This window comes from Tetranychus urticae, chromosome 2 (genome assembly GCF_039701765.1).
Source record: "Tetranychus urticae isolate SD_2017Ah chromosome 2, NJAU_TeUrti_SD_1.0, whole genome shotgun sequence".
Taxonomy (NCBI): Eukaryota; Metazoa; Arthropoda; class Arachnida; order Trombidiformes; family Tetranychidae; genus Tetranychus; species Tetranychus urticae.
The window spans coordinates 21,009,097-21,031,654 of NC_142959.1; the positions used below are offsets into that span (position 1 = coordinate 21,009,097).

Consider the following 22,558-nt stretch of genomic DNA (forward strand, 5'->3'; position numbering starts at 1 on the left):
TCATAGTTAGTAAATGACTCAACTAATTGCTATATTTAATTCTTTGATGGTCCAATTTAGCGAAACTTGGCGATAACTATCGATTCTTAAAGATTAGATGGTGATTCTCGAAGATTTCTTAAGTAATTGTCGAGATTTTATTGTTAGTTTCCACTTTGACAAGAAATAAATCGGCCTGATGTTGATATGCTTAAATTAGGTCCATAATTTAAATCTCCGAGTATAATTGATTGGAAAAAATATTTACAAAAGATATAAACATCCATCATAGTAATAAGATAAATTTCAGAGAAGATCAATAGGAAATTATTTTGGATTCCTGTATTCAATCTTGCTTCTCAAAGTTTTGACTAAGGCAAGATAAGGCAAGTTGATTAGTTGGGTTTGATTGGTACAGAGGTAAAAGAAGCTTTCAGGCTGGTTCAATTCAATTCTAACTATTATAAATATAGTGACAACCGTAAAGAGTTGAAGATCATTACAAAATACTTGGATGATGACTATTGGTCCATTGATTGGTGTAAGTGATTATGTTAAATTGGAAATTTAGGCTACGAAGGTGGTCACCGTTTTCTTGACCATATCTCGAGCATATGGTATATAAGAAATGGAATACCAAGTCATAGCCAGGAATTGACAAACACAGAGTAAGACAGTTAATGCAGTTTTATGCCAATGGAGACCAGAAACAAGCGTTAAAACCATGAAAACAACGACAAGTATGGTGGCTATATAACGCGTCTCATTAAACATTTTTTTAAGTTGCTTCCATGGTCCCATAAGGAATAATGTTGAGGCCATTGAAGTAAGGTTACCAACAGTGTAGAACATAGCAAAAAGTACTAAACCTTTGCCTGGTATCGCTAAAAATAGGGACCCAATGATGGAAAACACAAAACCAAGAATGAAACATATGAGAAATCCTTGAATCCGGGTTGACCAACTTAAGGATGTTGACTCACCCAGCTGTTTACAAAAGAGAAATGGAAAGAAAGCAATAAATATAAAATTAGACTCTAATCACAAGTGTAATCACGGTAAATCAAAATAGAAACAAATCGTTCATTTATATGATTAGATAAACCATATTGATACAATCTTGATACATATGATAAAAAAGGAACTTTGCTTCACAACATTCACCGGCTTAGCTGTACGTCAAAGATGTTCATAAATGAAGAATCAACAAGTAGGTTGAACAAAACTAGGTTTATAACTTGGACAAACTAAAATCTATCAAAATGAATCCCCACAGATTTTATGGACAGTGGACATGAAACTATTTAAAATTTGATAGATACTAAAATTTATTATTTACCTGAGCTGCAAAACCTTGTTGCTCTGAATTATCATCACCGCTCAATGCCCGCCTCAACTTATCCATAATTTTTCAATGAGATCTTATTAAATAAAGAAATTTTACAGCAAACCGGATGCAAGAATAGTCACAAGATTAGAAAATACAATTATAAATAAAATAACTTAATCAGAAAACAAATTAATTATTAATTATGAACAAAGACACAAAACAATATTCTTGAGGCGTTAAAACAGAAATATTGCTTATCTGTCTCGCCAAATTAGATATGAAACTTAAGGCGCCATCTAATGAAGCGTTCACTAACTCTATGCATTTTCACGTTACACTAGTAGTCAGGGTTAAGTTAACAAAAAAGGGTCAGAGTTAAGTTAATTTTTAAGTGTCGCCATCTCGAGCATTTACCGTTTTAGAGACACTAAAAAATGAAATCTATGAAAAATTAAATTCGATCTTAAAGGTACTTTTGTTTCTTGTTAGATGGCGACTATGAAAAAAATCTCCACTTTTCTTAACTTAACCCTGACTACTAGTGTAGTCTGAAATATTAAGATTAAAATATAATTCAATATTAATATTATAACTTCAAGCTCAGATTATTTGTTTCATGAGATCAATTTCCAATCTGATAGTAAATTAAATAATCATACATAACTGGAAAATCCAAAGCATCTGATAAACTATCATTTTAATGTACATGTAATGAACTGTAATGAACGGTTACAATTTATTATACAATGAAAGACAGTTTGCTGGGTGAATTGTTGTATAGTGAATTATTCAAATTTTCTCAGAATGCTCAGAAAATTAATTAACATCTTTATCTTCTCTTTGATATTTTAGTTGACTTTTAATAACTATTGATTGAGATGTCAAATTAAACCGCTTTTTACTTACTAGTGTTATCAATCGAAAACAGATGGCGTATTTTGAATAATAATAACTGTCAAAGAGAGAAAATTTGTTTTGCTTTTTCTTTCTCATATTCAGTGGCTGAGTTAGAAGATGAAATTGATGGTGTATAGAATGCGATTTAACTGTTACTCAATATGCTGGAAATAGCAGAATAATTATCATTAGTGTTTAAACGTAAATGGGTAAATCAACCATGAAGAATGGTCATTTCACGCGAAAAGTTAAAACCAAAAGCAAGGTAACCATTTTTTCATCATTCAATGATAATCATTCATTTCTTGGCTCCTTTTCATTTCATTTACTATTCTGTGTTTGTTTTTCATTCCTTACATCATACATTTCTAAATAAATATCTTTGGATTTGTTTGAGATTATATCATTGGTTATAATTTGGTAGAAAGGTCATCTTTTGTGTCTTTGTGAAAACCATCTTACCCATCGATAAACCACTAATTCATCTATTCTATTTACATTTGTTTCATTAATTTCCTTTATTACACTAATTTATCGTAACTGTTTACTTCTGTTATTGTGACAATTAATAATTTTCGTGTTTCAATTGGTATTTTGATAATTTAGGATAATCAAACAATGGCCATCACCGAGAGTAACATACACAACGCTTGGACCTTGGTTAAACAGTTGACTAATGCTTTAAGATACTTCCAAGATGCTGTGGAAAAAGAGATTCACAATCAATTACCTGGAGCTTCATCAATCCTTTTAGACATAGTTGTTTCCTGTTACACCGAGCTTGGTGCATATCTCATTAATAAAGATCGAAGGTAAGGTTATAGTGATTTTTTGTTTCTCTTCCGCCGGAATCTATTCCCTGTGATTATATTTCTGAGTTTACTATTTTTTGTACATACTCTCGTTAATTTTCATCTCTGCTTTACAATTCCATTCGTCATTTTTTCTCTTCACACAATCTTTTCATCAACTTTTTCCCATCATTACTGTTACGTTAATTAAACTCGACGAGGGAAATTGTATATAAAGTTAACGGCCTGATATTTCAAACATTTTGATTGCTATTGCCTTTGTTTCAACAAATTGATCAGCAAGCTTATTTAGACATTTCATCCTGTTACATCTTTGGTTCAACTTTTTTTGCAATCATTATATTATTCCCTTCGTGTTTCTCATCAGCTTTTTTCTGGTTATATTATTTTTTTCTAGTTTACCTCAAAAAAAACATTGAGGCAAAACGTAATTAGATAAAAATTATTCGAGCAAGTGGCAGATCAATGAAGCTTTTAGATTAGTTTTTGTCTCAAAAGCAGAAATAAAATCTAAATATTGAGCATATTGAAGAGATGAACTAATTTCCCTATTTTATTATCTTCTATTGTTTTACAGCGCGAAGATGCTTTCAGCAACCGACAGAGTCTATCTGAGTCTGGCTGAACTGATGAAATGGTCTGATCGTGTTTTAATTGAAGAAGCGTCCAACTACAATCGAGATGAAGTGTCACTTATCGTTGGCAATCTCAAAGAATCAGTCAACGTAAGTAAAAAATGAGAGAAATTTTTCACAATATTTCAAAAAGCTTTTTCATCTATTAACTGTTCATATTTTTGTCACCAGTATCAATATTGCAAACTGATTCTCAACACTATGCACTTGATGAAGTTTTTGATTGATTATTTAATCATCGATATCATTTTTTGTTTAATTACCATCATCCATAATCTCACTTCTTCATGGTATGCACCCAATTTATACCATGAAGCTGACAAAAGAGCTTAGACAAAGAGGGAGACACAAAGAAATTAGAAATAATGAATCGTTCGAATATCTTACAATTTAATCATTTCTTCTTTATCTTCCCCTGTCCTACTTTAATTTGTCTTTGTGTACAAAAAAATGAGTCAAAGTGAAACACAATACATGTTAATACGTACATTAATATAACTTTCCAGGCTCTACTGTCTCGAGGCATTTTCATTGCTCTTAATTCTTAATCATCTTATTCTGTCTCTTGACATGAGAAGAAGAAAAAAAGCGAAAAAATAATTGAAAATGAGAATTAGAGAAACCTAGAAGTTTCCAGGAAACAGTAACCCTTTAGGAAAATTCACTTCTCTCCCGTTATATGTAGGCGGTTAAACTATCAAACGAACGTAAATATCGATCCATTTTCATTACACCTTCGCAAAATTTAATCTCACTTACTTTTTTACTTTCTTCTCATCTTTGACTCCCATTCTTACTGTTCATGTCATCTTCAATGCAAACAATTTTCTTTCAATTTTTTACCTTTACATTTTACTTTTTATTTACCTATCATTTCACCTTACCCTTGCATTTAATTTTTAAATTTAATTTTACCTTCTTTTCTTTCTCAATACAAACAGAAGCTTAATTTATTGGATTATCAAAGGGCATCTTTCAAGGGATAAACTACAAAATTTTGGTTGATAAAAAAGACTCTTATTCCAGGCTAATTGATTGATCTGTATTTCAAATTGCTTTATTTTCATCATGTCCCCATGAATGTCTATTTGAGTGCAATGACGTTTTTTGGGTGTAAAGATGAAAAAACCTTTATCCGGTGTACAGACTGTGTATAAATATAAATACATGTATTTATATCGTAAAAAAAGTGAAGTTTGATTTGTTGCAGGGTGCAACCTTTTTGGTTTGCTTTTTCCTTTAGAGAACATGTAAATGATTTGATGTTGTTTGATGAATATGATTAAGGTCTTTACATAATTGCGATTTGATGCTTTTTATAGTATCACTGATCTTACTTTTTCCTCTTCGCACATCTTAAGAAGTCTCTCTCCTCTGAACTATTTTCATTTCACTTTCATCTTTTTTCTTTTCTCCATCTATTCTTGCTCTTCTTTACTCATCTTTGTGTCTCTGTCTACTCTTAAGTTGGTCATTATTCATTTGAACTTTTCATCGACTTTCATCCATCTTTATGCTAGTCTTGGGCATGTTACTTTCCACCTTTACTGATGATTGATTTACATTAATTTCACGTTTATGTGACTCGCAATATCTTTTTGATTCTTCAATTATTCAGTTTATATCTCGCTATATCATGGTATTAACGTTGAAGAATTATAAAAATTTCATTTTCCATCTCAAATTGAGCTTCTAATTCTCATTGAATGGGGTTTACAGAGGCTTTAAATTCACTCCACCCACAAGTATCAAAATTTTAAAAACAATGAATTCAGTCTTTATGGTTTTATCAAAATGATCCTCAGAGAAATATATTAAACTCACATAATTCCTTATAATTCAAAGACTATCACGATAAGCATGATAAATAAACATTGAAGATGCATTATGAATTCATTTTGAACCACTTATTTCGAAATGATTTCATATTATTTCATTATAATATAATGGCTCTTGAGTTATATGTTTTTGGTGGTTAATTCAATTGAGACTTTTATCAATCAATTAAATATATTAACAATATTTTCATCTTTTTTTATCTAATAACTCTTTTCTTATTTCTTTTTTCTTCTAGACTCTAGTCCAATTATGTGTGGATTATTACCAATCAAGAGATAATTTGGTGAAAAGTTCAACGTCTTTTAGTCTCAAGAATGATGAAATTTACGATGATGGCAATCAAAATGATTTAACTGATGGCAATACTCCAGTAAAAGATATCCTAAATTGTACAAACTTTAACTCTCGTAAAGGCTCTAATACTTCCAATCATTCAGAGTTCAGCTTGTCCCATCATCGAAATTCATTACCAGACATGAATCCATTACCATTGTCACCATTGTCAACCTCATTACCTTCAACAGCAACAACGAATACAATTACAGTTTCAACTCATCATCCATTTCCAAAATCAGTCCCATCAGCTTCAATTCCTGTAACCGAAGGCATTTCAAAATTGACAGATAAATTAACTGCTACTCACATTGAGAACCTCGAAGAAACTCTCCATTCACAGAATTCAAAGATGAAAAATTTAAACTCTTCAGGCTGTTATTCAATGGCACACAAAAGCTGCAATAATCCATCTTCATCACCATCGCCATGTTCTGATAGATTTCCTCACTCTTTTTCCTCAGACTCTCTATTGAGCTCTAAAACAGTAGGAAACATTAAAACAGTGCCTCTAAATAATGGCTTTTATGCTTTCGATGTACCAGGAGAAGGAAACAGAGAGAGAATCTTCGAAAACTCTAATTTCATTAACAACAATCACAACAAATTACAAGAGACTGGTCGAAGTCAAACAAGCTCATTTGCTAGTAGCTGTGTGTCCTCATCATTATCATCAGCCGGAGTTTCTGATTATCCTGATTTGGATGATATTCCTCCACCTTTGCCACCAAAAAAGAAACAATCAATGACCAATGATCTTAATAAAAGTCCAATAAAGAAACCAACCTTGGAGTACAACAGTACATTCGAGGCTTTACAACTTGATTCAACGCGTGTATCCTCAGCTTCATCATTTAACTGCCAATCAACCAATGCGATGACGTTTGAAACATTTTCCAGCCGATTGTTATCTGACCGAAATGATTTAATAACTGGCGTTAATCATGATACCCCAGATTATAGAAACCCACAAGTCACTAATAATTTTTTACCAAATTCTGGTCAAGATACTTTTTCTAGTCGAACTACAACATTAACAAAGACATTTGCGCAAAAATCACAACAATTTCCAACGGTTACTCAACAAAATTGTCTTATTCATTGTCCTGATACCCGTGGCTTGAGATCAAGTAAAGATGGTATCAACAATCAAATTGACCATTTGAATGGTAAAATTTTGGAAAAAAGTTCAACAATTGAAGGTGAATCACCTCCTGAAATACCTGTCAAGCTTCGTCGTCGCTACTTATTTCCAAATGACTCTATCCAATGTGAAGAAATTGTTCGCCCTCCTTCCCAATATGACAATATTTCAGATATTGATTCAACTTCAACACATACCTCACTGTCCTCTACTTCAAACAACACTCGTAATGATCGTCCATACAAATTTGACTGGTCTTCAACTTCAACTTGGCAGTCCAGTAATCATTCAATATCATGTCCTTTGCATTTATCCCGTCAAGCAGATTCAATCTCTTCAAACGGACAATCAACAGGTTCAAATTGCGGAGAAACTGAAAATTTTTATGAAGATTTTATTAAACCTCCTCCCTTACCACCAAAACAACGCAACATAATGACTTACATGACAATGCTTAACAATAGTGAAAAATATGATGGACCAAATGATGCCGTTTTAAACCTTTACCGACACTCTGTCCATGCTTACCATTTAGTCAATTCATCTAGTAAACTTAACTCTTGGCAACAGATGGAGACAACCTTCAACTCGCAACGATGTCTCAAGAAAATTTCATCAACTACAACTGGCTCAGACGATTCAATTTTATCCCTCGAATCAAGCTCGGAAACATCTTCCACAAACATTGCTTACCATCGAATGCATGGCGATATTGATCCAGATCTAGATAAACCTCCAAGCCTTCCACCCAAAGCGAAATCGCAAATTCACCTTCAATTACAACAAATTAATCAACTTCATCAAAAGCAACAACAACATCAACAAATAATATTAGAACAATCAAAAATAAAGCCTCAAAAAACGGTACAATCACAATTTCCTGAATCCCAATCTATTAATCAATGTTCAATCAAAATTGATCCTGATATTGAGTCTGAAATGGCACCATCTGAACCAGCAGCAATTTCACCAGTAAACTTGATTCCTTCATCTGAAAGGTAAATATTACATAAAAAAGCGAAAATTATCAATTATCAGAAAAGCGCATAAATTGACGAAAATGAGTAACAAGCTTTCAATTTACCGTAATCCTCTTTTACCACTAACAAGTCCGTAAACAAAACATTAATCCCTTCGAGGCAACCAGAAGAAACTAAAGTAAATCCTTCTGTCTACCAATGGCTCCACCTTTTACACTCTTGGAGAGTAGCTTTTGCTTAGCAATAACTCGTTATAAGTAGGAGGATTTTTGAGTCCATCTTAAGGATTAGTTAACAATCTTTTCTCTCCCTCCTTCTCCTTTTTCTCCCCCAACATCTTATCTTATTCTCTCCCTCGACTTCTCATTCGTTTATCACAATTTGATATTAAGTTTATTTAAAGTATGACAGTCACTGAGAAGGCTATTATCACTTTTCGTGTATCCATTTTATTGATCACTCAATTGTCATTGAACAGATGATCTTATCAAATGATTGTTAACATATCGTTGGATACTTTCTTACAACTCTAATCTAATATCACAATTGAATAAATCAACAGTGTTTTTGTTTTATTGTTTGTTTGTTGCTACTGCAAGTTGCTGCATTTTCCTCATGAGCTTAATTCAATTCACTTGAAACGAAACCCTCCTTAAAACCTCTTTTATTGATTGTTTCTCAAGATGAGCCTTTTAGTTCATGTGTTCACCAAAACCAATAGTTTATTTCGTAAACTAAGTTTAATTTCTAATTGTAGTGGTATAAGTTCACAATCGGAAACCATCAGGACAACAGATGAGTGCCAAGGTCCACTTGATGAAATTGATGTTTCACCCTATCTAGTCTACAAAAATTCCGATGAAGATGGTCCAGATATCAAAGGAGGAATCATTGATGTACTTACTGTTAAAGCCACTGAAGTTTCCAAAAATGGTAAGTTTACTCAAATTGTCAATTTTCACAATTCCCTTTTAAATCACAATCAAATTGCTCATTCAATGTTTATTCAATTTTTGTCCAGATTTTCTCTTCCAAGAAGCATTTCTTACAACATATCGAACCTTCATCAACCCATTGGAACTTATTAATAAATTAATTTACCGGTACAACAAATTTACAAATTACACCGACTCTAAACAACGAGCTGCCAAAAATTCATTTGCACTTTTGGTCCGAGTTGTTGATGATTTATGGTAAGTTCAACATTTATCATTGACCGTCAACTTGTTGCTTGTGACTTTCATTGTCTTTGGATTAGTGTCTTGTCATCAGCTTGTATCTCTATTAGTCATTGTTCATTATCTTATCTCTTATGTTTAACAAGGATTCTAACTCAACAATCAACTCTTTATTTAACTTCATTCAACTGAACCTCCAATCATCAATTATTATGATTAACCTTTCTGACTTGCTTTTCATGCATTTAATATAGCTTTTCAAGAAAAAATATATTTCTTCCAATCTCCCAACCTTTAAAAACTTAAATTTATCTCAGTTTCATGTTCATTTTTAGTAAAGATTCAATCAGGATGAACAATACCAGATACTCTGAGTATAAAACTTAACATTTTCCCGCTTTAAATTGTAAATTGAATTCATCTTTTGAGTGAATATCAGACTTAACCATCAAGACATTGTTAACCGTTTCTAATTATTTACATCAACATTTGATACTCAAGCAGCTTGATTAATTTAGTTTCTGTTCATTTAAATATTGATACTAATACGATAAGTAGATTAGTTTGAACTATTTAATGTTGAATAACCATTCTAACCTGTTGACATTTCATCCCGAATTACATCTTCATCTTTATCAGTCAAATGTTACTTCTGTTGCAAGTCGTAAATCAAAGAAGCAATTGATTGATATCAGTAGAAAAAAGTTTTCAATTTATAAATTATTTGTCACGTTCAATTGAATAACTTTTTCAATTTACCTCAGGCAATTTAAATAGTATCAACGTGAGGTTGATTTTTATTATTGATTTTACTCTTTCAATGTTCATTTCTTTATAAATATATATCCTCATTATATTGCAATTTGTCGCCAAGGGTATTCAACACTGAATTTTGCTCTCACTCATAAAAACTTTTTTTTTCAATTCAACTATTGAAACTATCAGCCGTTCAGTTGCCTATCAATTTGATCAACAACCAATTAAGGTCAATCTAATTTAAACGACAACGAATGCTTCATTGGAAAGTGATCTTGTTTGCCTTCTGCTTCTGTTGAAACCTTTAACAATTTATATTCAATTTAAGACTCACTTTTCTCCAGGATTAACATCATTTCATGTGAATTTTCACTTTCTCTTCTAGTAACAATTATCTTTCAACTTAACTCAACTTTTCATTTCAATTGAACCCATTTTCCTCTTTCACTTTTCTGGACAATCTTAATAGCTTAAACTGAAATGAAAAAGTTAATTTCTATCCTTTACTAGTAATCAGTTGAAATTGGTCCACTTAAGGGAATCAAAGTATTAGTTTAAGAAAAATATTTTAAAAGTTGTTCCAACTAATCGTCCCAATCAGGCAAATAATGGTAACCATTGATAATAACAGTTTTAATATTTATTGTCACCAAATGTATGATTTGGGTTTGAAAATTGTTGCCGATAATAACTGTAATTGGCCTTAATGACCTCAAATACAAATGAAAATCTCAATCAGCTTTTCAATTCAATCATTTACAGTTGTAACCATTAAAATACAACAAAAATAAAAGTTAAAACATTGATTGGTCTTTATTTTTGCTTTTATTACAATCGGTAGCAAACCTTGTTGAAGCAAAAAAAAAATGACTTCACATCTGACAGCAAAACTAATAATAAATCTCCACTAATCTACTGTTAACCAACTAATCTAACCAAATCCTAATCCTAATTTAACCCAACAAACCTTCAATCTTTGACCAAAATTCTGCTTTAATCTCCATTGAAAAGCGTCAATGTCGATCAATAAAATCAATTGAAATTCACATATTTCAATGGCTATCCATAAATATTTAAAGTAAAGTTAACAATATCAACAGATTCACCGACTTTATTGGTTCAACAATATTGAAAAGATAAACACAAAAAGTACTTATGAACATGTAAACAGCAAAAACACACAACGCATTGTCTTTTAAGGCTGACCCGATGCTAGTTTAAATTGTTTGCAGACATAATTGATTTAAAATTGATCGCTTTTTTGCTCTTTTCACTGCTAATCTTTATCATCTTGCTCCAGCATTCTTGACTTTTATACACAATATTCACACGCTTAGACAAACATCTTTTCATCCATATTAATCGCACACTTTCGTTGAACATTTAACGTTCCAACATGAGTGAACAGGAAACGAGTTACACAGGATGTTGCCTGTCTCTATGCATTTACAGCTTTGCACCATGAAAATTGTAAAGGTGCATCGATACTTTTTTTACCTCCCTTTTCATTGTTTACAAGGCGTCTTTATGCAGATTATTATTATTGATTGTTCACTTTCACTTTACTTGTTATTTCCTATTTGGGCAAATAATTTCATCTTTTTTGGTTCACAATTTAATGTTTCTAGGAAAACAATTGATTTGACACTTTACCGATGGAAATTAATGTTTAATTTTGTTAATCATTTGTTTTCACATATCAACACATGAAATTGCTTTTGTTTCTGTTAAACTTTCCCATTATTTTGCACCAATATGTGACCAGGTCAAGGTCAATATTTGATTGATTGGTTATATTGAAGAAATGCTTAACTACAAAAACAAAGTCTTGTTCAAACCAAACTTACACTGTTTACATTAAACTTGAACAAAAAAAGTCTTGTACTTTTTTGCACGTAAATTTACGCTTCTTTGGTTAACCCCGTTGGTTACACACAATAGATTGACCTTAGTTTTTATTCCCTGATTTTCCTGCATTAGGCCACCCAATGAAATGTTGGGGCTTTACATTCTCATTAACTTTTCGTTTACCTTTTAATTTACTTGCAACCTGATCTAATCAAATTAGCCACAAATATCTTACCTCAATTGATTATGAAAAAGTAACCATTACTTTGGTCCATTTTTACTTCCCATACCCAAAATTGAACCATAAGAAGATTAAAAGGTTGAATGAAACCTCCTATCGAGTTGACTACAACTGCTACTAAGGTATGACCGGTAAAAACCCAGAAACGTTTTTTAGAATTGAATTGCGTCAGTTAGACTAGACTTACAGGCACCATTTAACCGTTGAAATAAAGGTACACTTCTCAAGCACATCTTGTGAAAAAAAGAATTAATTTTGATCAAAAATGGCCAAGTTATGACCTTAAATGGACAAAGGAGTCAAAATCTGATTTTGCCTTTTCCCAAAAACCATAAATTTTTCAACTTTATACTAGGGCTTCGAAGAATCGAAAAATGGTGAAATTTGGTCTCAAAGTTATTGAAAAAGATGTAATTCACTTAATATAACCCAACATAGATCAATTGAAAGGTCCAGGCCATCGCCAAAACTAAATTTCTTGGACATTTGATAAAAAAACGGGTCGTCAAGCTTTTCCAAAAAGACTTTTTAGAAAAATGACCTGGATTTCGAATATTTCGAGTAATATGTTGAAATAAAAAGGTCTTAAGGTCAACTTACTGCTGTTTATGAGATGCTGATGTTTTTATTTCAACATATTACTCGAAATATTCGAAATCCAGGTCATTTTTCTAAAAAGTCTTTTTGGAAAAGCTTGACGACCCGTTTTTTTATCAAATGTCCAAGAAATTTAGTTTTGGCGATGGCCTGGACCTTTCAATTGATCTATGTTGGGTTATATTAAGTGAATTACATCTTTTTCAATAACTTTGAGACCAAATTTCACCATTTTTCGATTCTTCGAAGCCCTAGTATAAAGTTGAAAAATTTATGGTTTTTGGGAAAAGGCAAAATCAGATTTTGACTCCTTTGTCCATTTAAGGTCATAACTTGGCCATTTTTGATCAAAATTAATTCTTTTTTTCACAAGATGTGCTTGAGAAGTGTACCTTTATTTCAACGGTTAAATGGTGCCTGTAAGTCTAGTCTAACTGACGCAATTCAATTCTAAAAAACGTTTCTGGGTTTTTACCGGTCATACCTTATCAATTGTAATGCGAAAAAAAAACAAAACAGAAATGAAAAATGGCCAAACATGAAAATGTATTATTTATAAATTAGTTGTTAAATGTTTGATCATCTTCAACTGAATCTTCAACTGAATCTTCAACTGAATTTTCAACTGCATCTTAACATCTTCTTGAACGCTCTTATTGCTACTCTTTTTTTTGCTACTTTGCACAGTTTCATTTCGCTTCACCATTGATGCTGTTGATATACTTTATTGATGCTGTACTTTGTTTTTTCATTTAAAACTTCATCTTAATTTATATATTGTAGCCCTGTTGATGTGTATAAGTTGATTTAAACGGCAACCTTTATCTAATCTGCAATGCAATGTAGGAGGCATTCAGTTGATCCTCAAGTAAAGCAATGAATTAAAATGTTCTTAGGAAATGATCATTTTAATGGTTATATCTCCATCTCTTGTCTCTCTCACTTCAGACTTATCTTTTCATCATAAACTTGAAATTGATACAATTTTCATGGCATCCTTGAAAATTTTAAATAAATGACAATCATGATGCAAAAAAAGAGTCTTAAGGTTGCTCAAAATGAATGTGTTTCAATTTTTGCAGATAAACGATTCAACCTTTGAATGGCATTAATGATTTAGCAATTATTCATTATCAAAGTATCAGTCTAACTTGCCCAAAATACTGATCTTAATACACAAGGCTAGACTTTCATCGATACACTTCTTTTGCAAGCCCATTTTTTGTCCAATTTTTTACCTCTTCTCTTCAATTTTGGGGTTTCTCAACTGTGTCAGTGGTAACCAATTAAATGATTATCCAATTTTACATTTGCTATTAATTTTACAGTTAATTATCATTGCAAACCTCTTCACCTTCCTGTTTCAACAATGTTTTAATTAACCCAATGTTATGCTTGATTGTCAAGGTATCACAAAATCAACATTATTACCAGAATGATTGTTAGCGCTTTTGTTTGTTTGTACCTGATGTGACAAAAATAAACTCTGATAGTAAATAAAGGTTCGTCATGCAACTGATGATTACCTGAGCACTGCTCAAGCTTACTCATCCCTTAATCCTCATCATTTCTCATTTGTAACCTGCTTTGTCTTTAACCTTCTGTCAAATGTTTCTTGACCTATTTTACGGGGGAACATGATGATTATTGAATATCGTCATTAATCTTCCTAGCAACTTCTAAACTTGATAATTGATAGTTGAACAATTAACAGTTACTTGGAAATTTGGTCTCATTTATTGAGCCTTACACTGCTGATAGCCTTGAAAATGTAAATTAGTGAAAAAAGTAGTTTTGTGTAAATCAACAATCATTTCAATAACACAATAATGTCGACTGAATATCAACTTTTTTAAACATTTGTTGAAATTGCAGCTAATTAATTGTGGCAACGTTGACATTAAAATATACTTTACATAATATGATCATTTTTAATATCAAAATGATACATTATATTGTTTTTACTTACAATAAAAAGTTGTCATCATTAACACCAGCAATTAACGGTTCAACAAATAATGTGAATAAGGTCTGGCATTAATAAGCCAACTATTTAGCTCGACTGTAAAAATGTGATTACAATCAAACGTTCAATGAAACAATAAAATTAGCACAATTAATTCGCAGTTAGACTGGCAAATAAACACCAAAAAAAGTAACAATTCACACCTACACATGAAACTCAAATAATGCAACATCAACTGTCCAAAAAACGCATCAGTTTCAAAGTTTTTTTTCATTCTCTTCTTCTGAATCTTGACTCAATCTTCTTCATTGCTTTTTAATTATTTACATTGAAACTGTCCCCATTCTTCATCTTCTCAATTGAACTTTTTCTCAACAATTAATTCACTGTTACCTTTATTTGGTTGTTGCCAAAAAAACAATATTTTCAAAGTTGAGTTGTCGTCCCTTTTGCCTCTCATATCAATTTCAGTTGTGAAATGTGAAGCAATCAAGGATAACTATCATGATCCTCTTCATCAGCATCATTCTCCTAACATATCTGTTTGAGATCCTGGTGCTTTGAAAAAGAAGTTTCTTGTGAAAAATTGTTCTCACGCCTGTAAATTGTACTTTTTACAGAGTAAAGTCTTTCTCAGACTCATATACAGAGTCTACAGGTGAAATGAACAAAAAAACGTTTGCTCACGAAAAAAAATGTGTCATGTTTTTGAGTTTCATTTTTTTTTCCCTTGAATCATCTTTCTCTAGCATTTCAACCTGTCTCTTTATTCAATTCATTCCGATAGTCTGGATTTATTTATCTATCTTCATCATCTTTCATCCATTTCTTAATTCTATGACTTTTCATGTTCCTCCATGAATCAACTGACTAGTCTTCATGTAATCCATCTTCACAAGTATCAATAGTGTCTTTCAATTTCACTCTCTTCCCTCCTGAGGTTCAGAATATCATCTTCCTAGCAAAATACAGCCATTATTGTTAAAAAAAGTAGTTTTCAATACATTTTCAACTCACCTTCAAGCAAAGTTCACTTTTTCATAGTTGAATTGAACATTTACCAATTAACGGTGATCAACAAAATAGTTAACCCTTTTCAAATGCTCATCACCATCTTAAATCATTTTCATGACAATGATGAGATACAAAAATGTAAAACCTCGTTATCTTTTGAAACATTTTAACGTCAAAATCAGTCGTCCATTTCGCATGTTTTTTTACCTTGTTTCTCAGGTTAAAACATTACTTCCTCACTCATAAATATTCAATGCACTTTCTCTCCGATCTTTCGGTATTTTGATTTGTTTCATTTTTCCATCTTCAAACAAACCTCTCACATCTTATCCGTTCAATTGAACCTTATCTTTGAAATGTCCTCAAATGATCCTTGACAATTGTTTAGGTCAAGAACAATTGATTATTTACCTTTCAATCTTTTTCACCATTTCTCTATTTACTGTAATCATAATACTTTTGCCTTTTTTATTGTTTCAATTTAACCCTCAGAAAAAAATGTATTAATTGCTATTTTATACTCAACTGTTTACATTTAATACACAATTGAACACTTTGCTCATTTTTTATCAGTCGATGGTCACACGCACAAATTTGCATCAATTTACATCAATTTACATAATCATTAAGGATCATCTCTCATTTACAATTTACTAATCATTTTCCTTCTCTTTTGTTTCATGTTGCCACCATTGGATCCATTTAACGATAAAATGATTACTTTTCTGGTGATGATATAATGTTCTTAATGGGCCAAAACACACATTTGCTTTACCGCAATGGTCAATTTACACGCAATGCTAATTATATCTGGTTACACAATGACTATTACAATTGATTGTGATTTGTTTAGTGTTAGTGATTGTAATGATTTACTGATGCAAACCCTTCTAGAGTTTATCTATTCTTTGGTGATTAAAGGTGACCTTACCTTTGCCCGAGTCTTACGTGCTAAAGTAATTGAAAAATTTGACAATCGTCGTAATGGTTTAACTGGTAATCAAATACTCCTTCCATCGGTCAACATATCTTCACGAAGCTGGTCTCTTCATAATTTTAAATCGGAAGTTGTGGCTGAACAAATGACTCTACTGGATGCTGGTCTTTTCCAGAAAGTCGAGGTTGCCGAATACCTGCTTTGGGCTCGAGAACAAAAAGAAGAGTTGATACCAAATTTAAACAAATTTACCGAGCATTTCAACAAAATGTCTTATTGGACACGATCTCGTATTGTTGAAATTGAAGATCCCAAAGAGAGGGAAAAACTTGTCACTAAATTTATCAAAATTATGAAACATTTACGGAAAATGAACAATTTCAACTCTTATTTAGCTCTTCTTTCCGCATTGGATTCAGCTCCGGTTAGACGATTGGAGTGGCCTAAAAGTATTACCGAATCAATGAAGGATTTATGTTCACTCATTGACTCTTCTTCATCTTTCCGAGTCTATCGACAAGCTTTAGCAGAAACTCAGCCACCATGTATACCGTATATTGGTTTAATTTTACAAGATTTAACCTTTGTTCACATTGGAAATAGTGATTATCTTCCTGATTCTGCAGGAACCAACATTAATTTTGCCAAAAGATGGCAAATTTTTAATATTTTAGACCAAATGCGAAGATTTAAAAATAGGTAAGTCATGAGTTTATCCCAACTCTGATTATTTCACTTGAAGACGAGACAATCCCAACCCTTAAAAGAATTTGTTTCAATTTACACCAAAAAAGATCAATTGATAAAAATTGATTCAGTTGTCATCCAATGATCAATCGTCTCCTTCCGGACTTGTGTCATTGACATTTCAGGGAAACCCATCTTATTATTAATTAATAGAAATCATAAAATTTTCCTAAAATTTCAATTTTTGATGCTCAATTAATCTTATTCAGTTTCTATTCAAAATTTTCACAAACTTCCAGTCTTAACAACTAATTGAGTTTGGAGCAATTGTTGGTTTCAATTTCATTCCATAAAAAGTTCAACATTTGAGCTGTTTGATCAAACTTGATTGATTATCATTTTCTTTGTAATATCACTTTCTCATAGACTTTTCATCGTTTCTTCACCAACTCCTAGCATCGGATCAAATTGCTGATTGCATTTCTTGTTATTGCTTATTCGCGCTTAACTGCTTTTTACCATTTTGTGAAAATTGTTTTTCAAGTTTAACGCCTAAAACACAGTTTATTTACATCTTTTTGTGGCCATTTACTGTCTCTTATGATTAGCTGTTTCATTGTACTGTTTGTCCAAATGTAGATTGAGCTTCTTGGAAACTGTTAATTGCTTATAATTTCAGAGTCCGTTATTTGTTTTGAGCACTAAAATTACCCCTGTAATAGCAATATAACTGCATAAATATTGCTTCTGTTTGCAACTTACATCTTTATTACTTTTGCTAGCATTTGGAATGAAAAGATTGCAAGATTGCAACTTTAACATTTATTTTTGTCAATTTTTCCCTTCCAATATCAAGTTTTCATTTTCATCTCTTTTATTTCAATCATCATAATAATTATATTTACCCTTTTTAGATGTTTATCCAATTGTTAATCAATTGATGCTTAACCAACTCACATGTTAGAGTCAATTTAAGATCTTCTTCCTCTTTTCAAATGCTGTTGTGATCAACCGTTAAAATATTATCTTTTATAATATTCACATTTCATTGATTTTTCAGGACTTGAAATGTTTATTGAATATAACGATAATTTTAGTTAACGTTGAAAGTGTAAAAAAAGGATGAATAGGATCTAGGAAAGGAACTTGTTTATCAGTTTTCAGTTGCATCTTCTTCCATATTTGGATGAACATGAAACATTTAACCTAATTGTAAGACATTTCATGAGGTGCTTAAGCCTTATAAAAGACATTTTTTATCAAAAAAAAGACTTAAAAGTTCTTAAATCCAGATTTTCAAGCTTCAAGCTTTTCCTTTATCAATACGTGATGATCCATGAAACAAAATCAATGTTAACATCTTTTGTTTTACACTTTTCTTCATTACTTTGTTTCATTATTCAATTTAAAATATCATAATTAGCTTTGTATTGTCTTGTAAATTTTCAATCCCATTATCAGTTTCATGGTCTAATTGTGTGTAAAGCTGACCTGATTTTTATTGAATTTGATCAGAATTTTGTTTTTCCTTTTCTTTTACTTCAAAGTTTACCAAGTTTATCGCGAAAAATGAATGAAATTAACATTTTGATCAAATTATTTTATCCTTTTATTTCTGTTTATTCCATGATTTATCATATCATTAACAATTCAACTAATGAATATTAAATGCAATCAAAATGATGTTGATTCTTTAATGTAAAATTATTTCATTTATGGTTTGATTTACATTTTAATCAGTTAATCTTTTTCAAAGTTTTTCTTAAATCTCGTCTCATTACAATATAATGTTGAAGCTAATGATGGCTATCAACTGGAAAAGCTCTGTCTATTCAGTAAAATGTCTCAATTACTGTATAATTGCAAGCACAAAGCTAATTTATCATGAAACCCCAGAATCTTAGAGATAAACTCATCTGATAATAAACCGTTTAATCCTCTTTTTACCATTTCATCTTCTCGGTCTTGATTGCAAATTGAGCATTGCTTTTTTGGCAATTTCTTGGGTTCAAGAGAAGAACAACAAAAGATGATAATGAAGATTCCCTGAAAACTCACCCAATAAGCTCAATCATTCCAATTTTTCCTTCAATGATTAACAGCAAATGAAATCAAGTAGAGATGTTGAAGCAAAAAAAAGATTGATTCGGTTAGTTGTTGACAGCATCATTAATGATAATCATTTCCATGATGAACATAATTTCTATTTAGATTAAATCACGAAATTACACATTAAAGCCTCTTGGTTTCATCAATTGTAGACATACGGTGAAAGAATTTTCCTTTCAAAAATGATTAATGTTTACCTGGAAAGACGGTTTATGAAGATGCTAAAGTGGAGGAGTTTCATGATTACCGTTTTCTTGATGTACATTGAGAATCACGTTTGATTGAAACTGTCATTCCTGTCAATTCCCTGTTTATTTTCACCATGTTTACCTTTTTTTTCACCGCATTCATTTATTGAATTTTGAAAATTCTCCTCATGCTCAAAATTACTTCGGTAAACTTTAAGCTCTGATAAACCTTATTTGTTATTGGCAAGCATCGTCAAGACAAAAGCCTCTCAAGTGTATCTAATGAATGTGTGCCTTTAAATGGCCAAAATATCGTGTTTCAAGCGTACAAGGAAGACGAATCGAAAGATTAAGATGAAGTATTGGATAATGATTATTGAGTCTCTTGTAACTTAATAAACAAAGCTATTTTTAAGGATAAAATAATTTCCAATAAAATGCTTTTCCTTTCTTCCAAATCAATCATTAATCAACAAGAATAGCGCACTAAAGAAACGACTTTTTGTGTTGTCCAAATTAATATTTCGTTTGATCGATTATTTTTCATTTTTCAACCAAAAAAAGTTGCAAAAATGACCGATTGAAAATCAATTTTCATTTTAACAACTTTTTTGAAACTCAATTTTATTCAATGACCAACTTCAATCCAACATTAATATCCGAAAATAGTTTTGATTTTCATTCGGACTTTAATATTATTGAATAGTGTCTCAAAATTGCGAGAATGATCATCAACTAATTGTCAATTTATCTTCATTTTTTTGTTTATCAAATCTGTGGATTTCCAATGCAATTAAGCGTGAAAATAAAGGTGATTTGGTTCATTTTGAAATTGCTTTTTTCATGTTTACGCTCAACTGTTCCAACACGCACTGATAAATTAGATTGTGATTGTATTTTTGATCAATTTTTTGATAATTAATTATCGATTTAATTCCCTTTCTTTTGCTCAACTCTGACTGTTTATCTGGAAATCTGAAAAAAGCTATTTAACTGTAAATGAAGACCATCAATTATCCAACCCTATTCAAGTGATATTGGATGAAAATTTCAATTTACTCAACACTTAATTGAATATGGTTTTCTTGAATTAAATTTACTATCAACTACCATTCATCAGTATTAGTTTTTACTTACAAATGTTCAAATTAACTGTAACAAATACAAAAGCTTGTTTACATTTCGTTTTCCTGATCCTAATTACTTCTCCGTCTGTCTTCAATTGAATTAATTAACAATGCTTTGATTCATTTAAAACTAATCATTTATCTGTTTCTCTTCCTCTTCACAGTCATTATCCATTCAAGAAAAATGAGCAAGTTTTATCGTTTTTTAATGATTTTGATAACTATTTAAGTGAAGAAGCAATTTGGCAAATATCGGAATCAATCAAACCCCGTCTTAATAATGGAAACTCATCAAACAATAACTCATCTCCGGAAAAGCCTGCATCGAATGTTAAAAAATGAAAATCGTCTTTAATGGTACCATTTATGCATGGTAACTCAATCGATACTCAGAGCTGTTGTCTCAATTATTGATGAATTACAAGAAAAGATGGTTGGCTAATGGACAAAATGAAACCAAATGAAAGTCAATCAACAATCACAAGACAAATCAAATTGTAAACAACAGAGATTAAATGTAAATCTTTGTTGTCATCTAATTTTACGTAAAATTGGATTCACAAAGAATCAGAAGATTGCTAATGATGCCGTTGATGAATTCAATCATGATTATAATTATGAGGAAAACATAGCTTTATTGTGAAATTATATACGACAGAGAAGTGAGAAAATGTAAAAGCTTTCATGTTAGATGAGCTTATCCTAGTAGACAAAGGATATCATTTGTAATATTTTTCAACCACTTGTACGTTAAATTTCATGACTAGATAGTGAAGACTGTTTATGGTTAATCTTTTTTGTACCATTGATTCATCATGATTGATCATCAACTCACCATGAAGGCTTTCCTCTAACATCTGTGAGTGTTTTACGTCAAAATTGTGACAATCTTAATCAACTCGTTTAGTCAATTTACCTCGTCAATCACCGTTATGGAAATAATTTATATTTAAATAATGGAGTCACCATTGACAATCAAACTCACAATGGAAACAATTGATATACCAAATGATGTCTTTTTACCCCAATGATTGGAAAAGAGTTGAAAATCATTGGGAAAATTGTCGTTTATTATCATATTTTACATACCCAATATTAGCCCAAAATCACTTTAAATGTAAATTAATATTCCGTCTAAATTGATCAAATTTATATATTGTCAGCAATCGTATGTAATCTTGTCAAATATTATTTCATCCCCAACCTTTGCTGGACAAAACCTCTCCTTTTACCCTTTTAATGGTACAGTTTAATAATATTGTAAACTGATATTTGACTAAAGGTTAATGACAACAAATTATAATTATCGTAATTGTATGTAAAATTGATAAATCTATGTAATAATATCCCATGAATAGGGATAAACTAAAAATGTAAACCATGGCGAAAGCATGTTTATCTAGATTGTAAACATGCCTTGAAATGTGGCCCAAAAAGAAAATAATACAATTAATTGTTTTCTATCGCAATCAATTGCCATTTAATTATTTTCCGTGTAAATTGAAACAATCAGTCAATCAGTAAATCAACACAAATGGTTAAACATTTAACTATGTTTACCCAACAAAAGTCAATCTTGTAAAGACAATTTAAACTCTGCTTTTCTCCTCGTTTTTTGCACATTGAAGGCTTTATTCAAAAAAATGCTCAACAATAGATTTGATTGTCTAATTGTTCAACTAATTAGTTTTTGTTAAATGCTTCTAATCTCAACAATTCAGTGTAATCAAAGTTAACTCATTGGCAACCAATCAACAACCTAAATTAACCCAAACAATGAGAGTCTAAAAAAAGCAAAATCAAGGTTGAATAGTTGAACAATTTACTTTACAATTGAAACTTGGTTTTACCTCAATTTTGGTCTTTTTTTTGCTGGTTACCTTTTCCTAATGGTCTAATTTATGCTCAATTAATGTTGACTCTGTTTAATGTTCACCAACAATTTAATTACTTTAAGTGTT

General features: G+C 31.1%; 2 protein-coding genes across 2 annotated transcripts; one reads left to right on the plus strand and one right to left on the minus strand.

Moving 5' to 3' along the window:
* Positions 1–114: 114 nt before the first annotated feature.
* LOC107371085 (vesicle transport protein SFT2B) lies at positions 115–1,538 on the minus strand. The gene is made up of 2 exons (XM_015939054.2): positions 1,319–1,538; positions 115–966 (listed from the first exon to the last, which is right to left on the minus strand). The coding sequence occupies exons 1-2, from the start codon at positions 1,382–1,384 to the stop codon at positions 547–549; spliced, it is 486 nt and encodes a 161-aa protein (XP_015794540.1). The 5' UTR covers positions 1,385–1,538; the 3' UTR covers positions 115–546.
* Positions 1,539–2,263: 725 nt separating this feature from the next.
* C3G (C3G guanyl-nucleotide exchange factor) lies at positions 2,264–22,066 on the plus strand. The gene is made up of 8 exons (XM_015939048.3): positions 2,264–2,471; positions 2,813–3,018; positions 3,596–3,743; positions 5,728–7,967; positions 8,707–8,882; positions 8,971–9,142; positions 16,403–17,185; positions 20,762–22,066. The coding sequence occupies exons 1-8, from the start codon at positions 2,412–2,414 to the stop codon at positions 20,937–20,939; spliced, it is 3,963 nt and encodes a 1,320-aa protein (XP_015794534.2). The 5' UTR covers positions 2,264–2,411; the 3' UTR covers positions 20,940–22,066.
* The last annotated feature ends 492 nt before the right edge of the window (positions 22,067–22,558 follow it).

Bases quoted from the DNA above. Each gene is read 5' to 3' on its own strand.
- C3G (XM_015939048.3), top strand. From the start codon at position 2,412: ATGGGTAAATCAACCATGAAGAATGGTCATTTCACGCGAAAAGTTAAA. The intron at 3,744-5,727 runs GTAAGTAAAAAA...TTTTTCTTCTAG, and splicing joins ATCTCAAAGAATCAGTCAAC to ACTCTAGTCCAATTATGTGT. The intron at 7,968-8,706 runs GTAAATATTACA...TTCTAATTGTAG, and splicing joins TTGATTCCTTCATCTGAAAG to TGGTATAAGTTCACAATCGG.
- LOC107371085 (XM_015939054.2), bottom strand. From the start codon at position 1,384: ATGGATAAGTTGAGGCGGGCATTGAGCGGTGATGATAATTCAGAGCAA. The intron at 967-1,318 runs GTAAATAATAAA...TTTTGTAAACAG, and splicing joins AACAAGGTTTTGCAGCTCAG to CTGGGTGAGTCAACATCCTT.